This window comes from Maylandia zebra, linkage group LG17 (genome assembly GCF_041146795.1).
Source record: "Maylandia zebra isolate NMK-2024a linkage group LG17, Mzebra_GT3a, whole genome shotgun sequence".
NCBI classification, from domain to species: Eukaryota; Metazoa; Chordata; class Actinopteri; order Cichliformes; family Cichlidae; genus Maylandia; species Maylandia zebra.
In genome coordinates, this window is record NC_135183.1 from 15543190 (window position 1) to 15554622 (window position 11433).

General features: G+C 40.1%; 1 protein-coding gene across 1 annotated transcript; it reads right to left on the bottom strand.

The window, feature by feature from the left end:
- Positions 1-51: 51 nt before the first annotated feature.
- On the bottom strand, positions 52-10024 carry lrrc40 (leucine rich repeat containing 40). Its single transcript, XM_004569317.4, has 15 exons — positions 9806-10024; positions 8097-8278; positions 7377-7450; positions 6290-6419; positions 6007-6130; positions 4672-4811; positions 4312-4484; positions 3935-4025; positions 3590-3635; positions 3277-3379; positions 2351-2458; positions 2113-2223; positions 1650-1727; positions 741-926; positions 52-396 (listed from the first exon to the last, which is right to left on the bottom strand). Exons 1-15 carry the CDS (start codon positions 9945-9947, stop codon positions 291-293), a joined length of 1794 nt encoding a protein of 597 aa, XP_004569374.1. The 5' UTR covers positions 9948-10024; the 3' UTR covers positions 52-290.
- Positions 10025-11433: the final 1409 nt, after the last annotated feature.

The window sequence follows — 11433 nt, forward strand, 5'->3', positions numbered from 1 at the left end:
AGTGGGCTATTAGCTGTACTTAGTATGTTATGAAATTCACACCAGTCACAATTAGCCAAACAACTTTATTTGGAGAAGTGCTGCCCGCAGAATAGCGAACAATATAAATCCTATTCTGACTCGCATCCATGGAAAAAAGAAAAACAGATCAATGGTTTAATTTTATTACCCTTAACATCTTCAAAAAGCAGTCTGCACCATTTTTCATAGATGTGTGAAAAAATGTAAAAAGATTGCATTTAAACGTCTTGATCACGGTGGTGGTGCTCTCCTCCAAACATGGTCACATATCACGTTGGTATGCGGCTGCGCAGATACTCCATCAGTGCATCTGTTCCTTTGGCCACAATTGCTGCTCTGGGTGTGCGGAAAGGATTTCCCTCCAGACTCAGACACCTGAGGAACAACACCAAATTCAACTCATTTTGTGAGGAATTTATTGTACATCTTACAGGAATTTACACAGTTTCCAAACTCGGCTGCGATTTTAAGTAGATGCACTTATGGTATAGAGGTGGGAATCAGCAGACAGCCCATGATATGATATTATCATGATACTTCACTCATGGTACGATATTATTGCCATTTAGCATTTTGTGACATGCTCACAGAAGCATATATTGTCATTTATAACTTCAAATTCTGTCCTCAAAGATAAACGTTGTCAGCATCTGCTTTATCCAGCAGGATAAAGTGATCTCACTTAAAAAAATAAAATAAATAATGAGTAAGGTCCTTACCTGAGGCTGGTACACAGGCCCAGTTCAGGAGGGATGTTGAGCAGGTCATTGTTTGCCAGATCTAGTGTTGACAGATGAGTCAATTTCATCAGGCGACTAGGATCCACCTCACACACCTGGTTATTAGCAAGCAATATAGTCTCCAGAGAAAGGGTCTCATACAGGACGTCAGGGAAGGATTTGAACCTGTGAGCAACAGAAATACACCGAGTACACAAACACAGGTCAGACAGGCCAACTTACTGAACCACTGTACATGTGCTCCATTACCTACAGTTTATGAGCCACAAAGCGAGGAGGCCGAACTCCGTGACAACATCGTGAAGCGATTTGTAGCTAAGACCATGACGATAACATATTTTTCTTATTAGTTTCATGAGAGCAGAGGATCATTGTCTAGTCTGTGATTAACTTCATTTTCAATGCACAGCATCATATTCTGAGGTCCAAACTGTACAACATACTGTAGGCAGGAATCAACATGTCAGCTGACATCCCTTGTGGAATCAGATCGAGTAAGACAACAGTGGATGCTTCATGCTAAGCTGCTAAGGGCAGAGGTTTAGATCACATCCCACTGAGTTCAATCTTTCCATCCTGCACACTCTTCTTTATTTAGTGCTTAGATGTGGTGCTCAGAAAGGTCAGTCAAGGGAAGGTCTTGCAATGGATCACAAGCTGTATATGGAACATCACAACACACAACATTACAAGCTAACAGCACTGAAGTGCTTTATGGAGTAATGTGCAAGCCATGTCAGGATCGCCTCAGAGCTGATCAGACATCAAGGAGGAATCCAAGTAAGGCGCTGGGACTGCTGTGGCTGCTCCCTCGAGCAGCTGCGTATGTGTGTGCGGGGTGTGATGAAAAATGCTGGATGATGGGGCTGCAATGTGGAGTTAAGTTACCTGTTGTAAACGAGGATAATGGAACGTAGTTTAGTTAAGTTCTGCATTTCAGACGGTAAATCACTCAGCTGATTATTCCTAAAACAAACGAAAGAAACAAATACAGCATAAAATATTAACACCTGACCCTTCCCTTTTCAGAGGTTTCATACATCTTACTGACTAGTACTAAAAACAACACCCATTATTATGTAATGTCAGATTATAGCTTAATTTAAACAGGACAGGACGGGAGACTCCAGAGCTAAAAGGTTGGCAGTGGTTTGCAATGATGTGGTGTCTGATTTAGAAAGGCAAAAATAAAGCAAAAGAACACACAAACACACACACACACACACATGAATGATGCGGTGGATTTCTGTCCTTTCTGTACTTTGGACTCAAAATTTGCATATTATATAATAAATGGGAGCTTCCTGAAATAGATTCTGTCCATATCTGAGTGTCGGCTGTGTCTGCGTACCGGAGATCGATGTGTGTAAGCTGGAGTAACTTGCAGATGTCAGGTGAACAGCTGATCAGTCTATTGAAACCCAGATTGACTTCTGACAGCGAAGATTGGAATTCCACCAGCCTGCAGACAGAAGTGTGATTAGCCTGCAATCATCTGCATTAAAATGGCTTTTTGTTGGGGCTTTACCGTCTGTCACACAGTGATGCTCTGTGTGTGAAAGAAAGAGCGCGAGGGAGTGTGCGTGTACCTGGGAGGAACTGAAGTCAGCTGGTTTTTGCTGAAGTTAACTGTGGCAATGCTCTGACCAGCTGCACCATCAAACAGCTCCTCTGGGATACTCCCTGCTTGCTTGTCACTGGTCACAAACACATTCACATTGGAGTATTTAGCGTAAATATACTGTAATAACCAATAATTATTAGGCATGGGAATTGATAAGAATTTAGCAATTCCATTGTCTCGATCCCTTGTCCACTTGATTAACTATTCATTCTCGCATCGATTGCTATTGGCGCTACTTTGTGAGCTACCACCATAACTAAACTGCATATCACAGACTTTACATTCTGCAAATTAATTGCATGATGTGGTCAAATGTTTGTGCATGTTGGGGGTATTTCTCCTCTTTGTTGGGATCAGTGTTGGGTCATTACTCCAAAACAGTAATTATTACACAGAACATTAAAAGTAATGGCGTACGTTACTTAATTACTCCCACGAGTCAGTCATTCGTTACACTACTCGTTACAGTCAAAGGAGCTTGCAAAGAAAAGCATCTGGACTTCTTTAAGTTACTTGAAGACGTTTCACCTCTCATCCGAGAAGCTTCTTCAGTTCTAAGGTCAAATGGTGGAGAGTCCCAGATGTAAACCTAGTAATGTAAAGTAATGTAACTACTCGTTACATTACTTTTGTGTTTCTCCATAAAATGACCTGTAATCACCATTTAACACTATAAGCCTGAGGCTAAAGTCCCACACACCAACACAAACCCCTATCCGGATGAAGACACATATGATCTTTCTCTTAGTATTTAGGTATGAAGACAAATCCAACAGCACAAAGCAAAGACAAAAACCAGCACAAAGAGCCTGGTGAGTATAGTTTTCTGATTCCCTGACGGAGTACATGCACATTCCTGTGGAAATGCAGAAACCAGTCTATATAACTAACCTGTATGCCAACAGCTTGAGAGTTTTAATGTCATGCACATTGACCCTGGCCTGGCTGGGTAACATCATAGCTGTATCTCCTCCATCTGTTTTGTCAGGCTCCTCTACAAAAAACAGACAAAAGATCATGTAAGGACAGCAGAATCTGTAGATTTGCACCCAGGACAAGAAGAACTAAAGCATTGATAGCAATACCATCACACTACTAAGCATTATTATGGTATTAATAAGGTGTTAGCACGTTCATTTATATAGCATAACTACTAGTTAGTATCCCATTTACATATACAGGTAGGGCAAAAAAACCACTTTACCTTTAACTCTTCCTCTCAAATACTTCAGAAGCTCACTGGTTCCTTTCTGTAAGAAAAGACAACGTTTCTCCAGATTCTCTGAATATTTTCTTGATATTATGTACTGCAGATAATGAATTACTCAAAGATAATAATATTTAATGTGATTTAAAAGTCTTTTAGTTTTTAAATTTAAAGAACATTCCAACTTTTCTGGAATTCACGTTGTATTACAACTTCTCCATATAATCCTGTAAATGCAGATTTCAGTGTTTTTACATATTCAGCTGCCACGTTTCCTTTCTCTCTTCCTTTCCTCTGTTTTACCATGCATACTCTGTATTTGAGTCCTCATGTGTCACCTACAGAGAGGATGTCTCTCCTGATTCCTCGCAGAGGGTTTCCCTCCAACAGCAGCACGTTCAGATTGGGCAGCAGGCTGAGTGACGCTGGAAGGCTGGCAGGACACAAAATATTATTTGTATGAAAATCTACCTGCTAGGATTTACTCTGAAAAGGTGGACACTTTTCAGATATAACATCAAGAAATACTTGAAATAAAGAAAACGAGAATAAAATACAAATTAGGCATAAATTCAGACTAATGGCACTAGAAACTTGATGCAGCTGCTCTCAGTGTAGAGCAGTGATTATATTTCCTTCCAGCTGAATTCAGTCGCATCCTGGCTGCTTGCAGGTATAAAAGGTTTACTGAGCAGTGTGTCATCATACTGAAAGCTTACCTGGTAATGTCATTGTTGGTGAGGTCAAGGCGCGTTAGCGTACTCAGTAAAGTGATCTCTTCAGGGACTATTTTGATCTTGTTGTTTCTGAGTTCCAGAAGAGAGATGGCTGTCAGGCAGGATAGCTGCTCCGTCTGCAACTGCTCAATTTGGTTGTTCCCCACATATAACTCCTACACACACACACGCACACACACACACAGTTACATCTTTCTGCACTGCCAGAGTAATGGATGCACAGAAGCATGTCTCAGACACAATACAGAGCGCAGAGCGATTTGGTCATTGCTCCAATACCGTCAGCTTCACTCACACCACAAAGGAGTTTTAATTCCTGGAACATCATTTTGCTGTTAATACCTTGAGCGCAGGTGCAGGGAGCTTTGGGAGGAAGCAGAGCTTGTTATGTCTAAGGTAAAGCTGCTCCAGAGCGAGCATCTCCGATAGGCTTTCAGGAATCTCAGTCAGCTGATTGTCACTGCAGTCCAGCAGCTTAACATCTGCCAAATTAAACCAGAGTTCAAAAAAGCCAGAAAAAGTAACACAACTTTCAGCTACTGACATGCCCATCTTATTACAGGGCCTTAGTGTATGTCAAAGAAATAACTTGTTGTCCCTCCACCCACATCTTGGGGAATTATTGGCCAGCTTGTAGCAAACATAAAAATACAGAGAGAGCTGCCCAAAATAAAGCTCAAGCTGTACTACTGTGACCTATTCATTCACGAGTTTGTCTTATATTAATATTTTCTGTTGTGTGGAACATTATGGCAGACATAAAATGACACTATTGTGTTATCCAGAAATAAATACAAAGATTTAAACACAGAACCTTGTTATAAGGTGTCCGTGCTGATTACTGCACCATTGTTCTACCTGGGGGGTAAAAGAACCCCAAGCAAACAAATAAAATTCCAGTGAATTTACAAGAAGGAAACAAGAGGAGGAGCCATGATGCTGTTGCAGCTTTGCTGGATATTCATTCAAAATCCACCCGGCACGACCACAAAAATCGGCATTGATGCCGTCGTTTATTTTTCAGGAGGACAATGAAATTAAAAAAACAAAAGAAAGGCTCTGCATGAACTATTGTTGCTGTTTTTTTTTATGCAACTGATCTGAACATCGAAGTCTGCCATAGGTGTGAATGTGAGCATCAAACATTACCCTCTGTCACACTCCCTCTAGTCACTTGCTTGTGCTTTGCTTTGCTTTATAGCAGCTGATCTTCATCTTTTAGATAAGCACCAATTCTCCAACAGTAAACAAAATCAATTCTGATATATCTGAATATGCACAGAGTTATGTTATTATTCAATAAAACAACATTAGCTAACAATAGCTATGGTCCTTCACTAAACAAAACACCTGCCCAGTTCTCTACCGTTTCTCCTCAAACCACAATGTCACCAGTGGCTGTTTTTTCTCCTGATCCTCGTCTGTTTCTGGTCATCTTGATGTCTATCAGACTATTAATTATAAGGCTGTGGTCATATGCATACATAGATGTTTATACTTTAGTGCATATTTTATGTCAAATCTATATTATTGCATTCTTTTTATAAACATCTATTCGGTGTGGTCGCCAACCTGCGAGCTGCTTTTGAAGAAAATAAATGGATGGAATAATTTGTTACGCCGGAACAAACGCTTTCTCATTCACAACTTATTTGTAAGCACTTCTGCAACTCTTACTTGTGAGCCGGGCTAGGCTGTCTGGGAGCCCGCTAAGCTGGTTGTGACACAGGTTCACTTTCTGTAAACTGACGAGACACCCGAAACTGGAGGGCAGGCTCTTCAGCTGGTTGCTAGACGCGTCCTTTAATCATTCAACAGGATGGACAGAAATTGACCATCATTCCATTTCAGTCTTTCATTCCACTTTGTTTTAATTGGGAAATAAACGGATTATCAATGCATTTCCAATACAGGAGAGAGAGGAAGACACACTAGAGTGCATGCATTATGCATTAGTTACCAGCTCTGTGAGGTTCGCGAGCTGTCCCAGATCCTCTGGCAGGTTCTCCAGCAGATTCTGCTGCAGTGTGAGGCTACGGAGGTTCTTTAGAGTACACATCTCAACTGGCAGAGAGTCTAACTGATTATGACTGGCCACACAGAACAAAAACACAACAGATCACTAGTTATTGCCAACTTCAGAATGCTGATATGCTCACTTTTCTTCACTGCAGCCCCCGCATGCTTCTTAAAGGACTGCAGACACAAGCCCTCTCTTTCACTTGCACACTTAAATGCATGTAAATACATCATTTGTTTTTTGACAGCTGTTTAATGCACTTAAATTATTAAAGTACTGCAATTTCTAAAATAGAAATCAATGAAGACCTCATTTATGAAAGACCTGCAGTGTCTTCTCTTTTGAATATTTATTATTGCTCATTAATAAGGCACAAGTATTTCTTATGCAATGAACTGGTGGAATAATCAATAGGACACTCCATTACTAAAATGACTGATAGCTCCAGCAAATTCTGTATTTAGTCTTCATTTACTGTTTTGCTCGTCTCTCTTTTGTACTGTTGTACGTATGATTATGAAGAGTTAAACTAAACATTAAAGAGCTCAAACAAAGAAAACTAGGTTTTGTTCTCCAATGACTAATATATTGTTTTGAAGTTTGGAGTTGATCCAACAGAAACTAAAGCTTTTTCTTAACTCGTGTGACTTTGACTTTTGACCTTGAAGGATTACATCATACACACACTCTACAGGGAGATTGCTTTTGCGCTAACCCACTGAACCATAGTCCAGACTGTGGTTGAGTACCAGAGTTCAGGCTGGGCTGTAAAATAAAAGGTGGTCATACCACATACTGACTTTCAAACACATTACACACCTTACATACTGTATTTCCATGTGTATCTGCACATTTCAATAAACCGCTACATCTATTTTCCTGGCAAAATGTAAACAAACTGGGGTGGCTGTTGCACAGTATTGTAACATAAGATATTTTATTGGAGTATTATGAGTGTGCACAAACTTTTTCAGATTTCTCTTTTCCATTAGGATTATGGACTTATGGTGTGTGTGAGTGTGTGTACCTGAGTCGCAGCTGTTGAAGATTCTGCAGTTCTCCCAAAGCACTGGGTAAACTACTTAACTGGTTGTCATGTAGCTGGTAAAACAAAAGTTGACATTTTTTGTTTATTAGCTGGATTTCAAGTCATAATTTTCACAGGTGAAAACAGAAACTGCATTTCCTCTAATCAGCACTTGAGGCTAGTTTTAAATTCTGAGACAATTGCCCATACAGTCCCGTTTACAGCCTGGTACAATAAAACGGTTTTGATCTTTGCTGGTAGCTTTCATGCACTGTATCACAAGTCGTTAGAAAGCACTAAGTATAGAGGCAGTGCTTGTGAGAACTGGTGTGATTGGGTGAATGTGGCATGTTGTATAGAGCGCTTTGAGTGCTCCGGGAGAGTAGAAAAGCGCTACATAAGAATCAGTCCATTTACCATTTAAAAACAGAAATATATGTTGGAAACATTTTTAGATTAAAAATGTTTCCATGTCAAATTCTAATCAGCTTTTGTTCAACATAGTTTTACTGCATTGTTAGGTTAGTTGAATGTATTGTCTCTGACTAACACAGCATTAGCAATTAGCTTATTATTGAGGGGAAGAAAAAAAAACCCAAAACATGAGAACCCCCCCCCCCCCAAAAAAAAGTAATATATACACATATATATATATACACACACACACAAATAATAGACATACACTCAGCTAGCTTGTTGATTGAGGCTTCTACTACTTACATCCAGTGTAGTCAGTCCAGGCAGCAGGCTGATGTCATCTGACAATAATGTAATCTGATTGGATGAGAGCAGTAGTTTTGTGAGGTCTGTCTGCTCCCACCAGCGATCTGCTGCTCCAAAGGACACATTCTGCTGGGCCTCCTCTGGTGTGTCGATGTTTAGACGATAGACGTTCTGGGGAACTGAGCCACGTGTTAGTCGGGTTTCTACGCAGTATTGGTGACATTAAATTCATTTCATGTCCTGGAGACTCAAGCCTAATTTTTACTTGCCTAACCCCAACCATAACACTTTTTCATTCACATAACTGGCCTACAACATGAAAGTAAAAATAGGATTATGCTCCCATGATGATAATAATAATAATAATAATAATAATAATAAAAATAATAGTAGTAGTAAGAAAAAGTGGTGCCTGTAGCTCACAAGATAGAACAGGTCATCTACTAAGGTTGAAATTCGATCCCTGGCTGCTCCCATGCCAAATATCCTTGGGCAAGGTTTAACCCTGTGTGTTCTCCGATGAATCCATCAGAATATGAATGCGTGCAAATGTTAGAAAGCGCTTACTTAGACAAACCATAAACCTATGCTTGTGTGAATGGATGAATGAGGCAAGTTGTATAAGCATGAATAAAGGCCATTTACCATTCACCTGACACAACAAAGGCCAGTGTAATTTTTTTGTGGAAAGAGACCATTGCCATGAAGGTATGCACAACATGGTACGAGTCACAAAGTAACAAAGCCAATAAATTCCTGGACCCCAGGTTTCATCTTAACCTTTGCAACAGCAACAAGAACAATAAACTTTGTCCGGCTGGGCCTACCTTTCAGAAGGTCGCCACAGTGGATCTGCCTCCATCTCACTCAGCATCCTCTGCCATACCAACCCTCTACATATCTTCCTTTACTACATCTATAAAGCTCTTCCTTCTGCCTGGCAGCTCCATCTTCATCATCATCCATCAAATATATACACACACTATTCCTTCTCTGCACATGTCCAAACCATTTCAGCCTTATCTGTCTGACTTTGTTAGCTAACTTTTTTTTTTTTTTTTTTAATTGCTGTTGCTTTCCTAACAGGTCAAAGTGTTGTGACCATTCTCCTCTGATCTCTGGCATCAACAAAGCATTTTCCCCCAGATAACTGCTGCTCACCAGACATTTCTCTTTTTCAGACTATGCTCTGTAATCCCCGGTGATGGTTGTGCAGGAAAATCCCAGCAGATCAGCAGTGTCTGAAATACTCACCAGCCAGACTGGCACCAACAATCCTCCCACTTTTAAAGTCATTTAGATCCCCTTTCTTCCCCATTCTCATACTCTATTTATACTCAGGTCGTCTTAACCCTGTCTACATGAATAAATGGGTTGCTGTCATGTGGCCGGTTGATTACATGATTACATTAACAAGCAGTGTAGATTAAGCAGAGAGACTTACACTGGCGTAAAATATACTTTTTGGAAACAGGCAGGATCATGTGTCAGTGTTCAAACATGAGCAATATGGGAATATCAAGGTTCAGTTTGTTCAGTCAAAATATATACTGAAAGAAGTCCAGCGAGGAAGAAAACGTGTAGTCATATTATTATTATTATTATTATTATTATTATTATTATATATTAGGTTACTTTTTTTTATTAAATCAATGGCAGATCTGGTCTTTTAGTGGTGCTGTATGTGTGAGCTAACATAAAATTACCTTCTTTCAGTCCTCGGCCGGACAGGTTGAGCTGCCCGCTCTTCCGGGCCGCCTTCAGCAGGCCGTACGGAACAGTCGGCTCTGCCGTTTGCACCTTAAAGCCCGCCAGAGAATCCTTACACCCCCCTTTGAATCGAGACATGGTGAAATAAACCCGCGTTGAACTCAGCTGATGTTTAACCTCAGCACCTCACCCACCCACAGCCTTCCGCCAAAATTAAAAGCGTTTCCGTTTACGATCCTTCAGAATAAAAGTCCTTTATTCACACTTTGTCTTCTAATCAATCGATTTATGCGGCATAAGAAATAAAATATCCTTTAAACACGAACAAGTGACATTTAAAACTTAAAAATCTACGACTCAAACTCTGGCTTGATGTGGTCTTGGAAGTATTTCGCACACTCAGGTTACACACGCTGTCATATCAAAGGGTTCAACAGGGGGCGCTAAATGTTCAGGAGTTCAGCTCCAGCTGCAGTTATATTGCATCAAAGCCTCAGTGACAGACATACAGGGATCGTGAGCTTACATACCCGTGGACACAGATGTCTGATGGATACTAGCCAGCTAGATTTCAATAGAAAGGCTTAAAAAATTATGATTATTATATTGATTATGACATAGCATTTAAGGTTACCACAGTAAAAAGGTCCTGAGTAGTGATTAGTAGTGATTAGTGTTTGGCCACTTAAAATATCTTTATAGGACTATTGTTATACTTGTTGCCATTTCTGCTGCTTTCTTGGCCAGGTCTCTCTTCAAAAAGACATTTTTAATGTCAACAGGACTTTTTAACTGGACAAATAAGCAATATATACAAGTCACTTTGCCAAAAAAACTGATTACAGCTTCTACCTCGTGGCAGAAATGTTGTTTGTGACTTGATGTCATTCATGAGGGATGGATTTGACATGTTTCACATATTAAAGACAACAAATTACTTTCAGCAGTTTAAATACTGGTAATCATTTTTTGGCAGACCATCGCTTTTTGGCACAAACAATCTGAAAACCATAAGAGCACCAGTGATACCCCACTTCAGAGCAGTATTTCGAAACATCTGTGCTTTGGGAGCTCAACACAGTGAGGAAACGTCAGCATCAAAACTCCCATCCCTGGTCTCGGGTTCAAATCCACCATGATCTGATTTTTCTGTGTGGAGTTTGCATGTTCTCACCGTGGGTCTCTCCAGCGTGGGTTTTCTCTGGAGCTTCCTCCCGAGGTAATTAGAGTTAGGTTAGATTAATGACTCTAAATTGCTGTGCTACAGTTTGTACTTTGCCTCTCATCACATAGCAGCTGGGATAAGCTCTGAGACTCTAAGATAGATGTACACACGGTGTATACATCCATCCACAAAGGAAATATCCTAATAAAAATTCACTAATGTTTTTGAATGATCGAATCAGACATTAGATTGAAAACAGAGACAAAGTTTATTTATGAGTTCAAATCTAATTTCTTCGAGTTCATGTTAAATCTACCATCAGGACACAGACATGTCGGCATACTGAAGATTTTCTCAGCAACTTTAATGTTGAGCAAAGCAATTCTCAGTAGGCAACTTCCATAAAAATGGCACACCTTTTTTTCTTGTCCTCTGCTTTCCTTTGCTTACCTAACTCCT

What these genes read in the sequence shown, in the direction of transcription:
- lrrc40 (XM_004569317.4), bottom strand. Translation starts at nt 9,947, where the DNA reads ATGTCTCGATTCAAAGGGGGGTGTAAGGATTCTCTGGCGGGCTTTAAG. An exon ending in CTTCAACAGCTGCGACTCAG is followed by an intron (nt 6,420 to 7,376) that starts GTACACACACTC and finishes CTGTGTGGCCAG; the next exon opens with TCATAATCAGTTAGACTCTC. An exon ending in ATTATCCTCGTTTACAACAG is followed by an intron (nt 927 to 1,649) that starts GTAACTTAACTC and finishes TGTTGCTCACAG; the next exon opens with GTTCAAATCCTTCCCTGACG.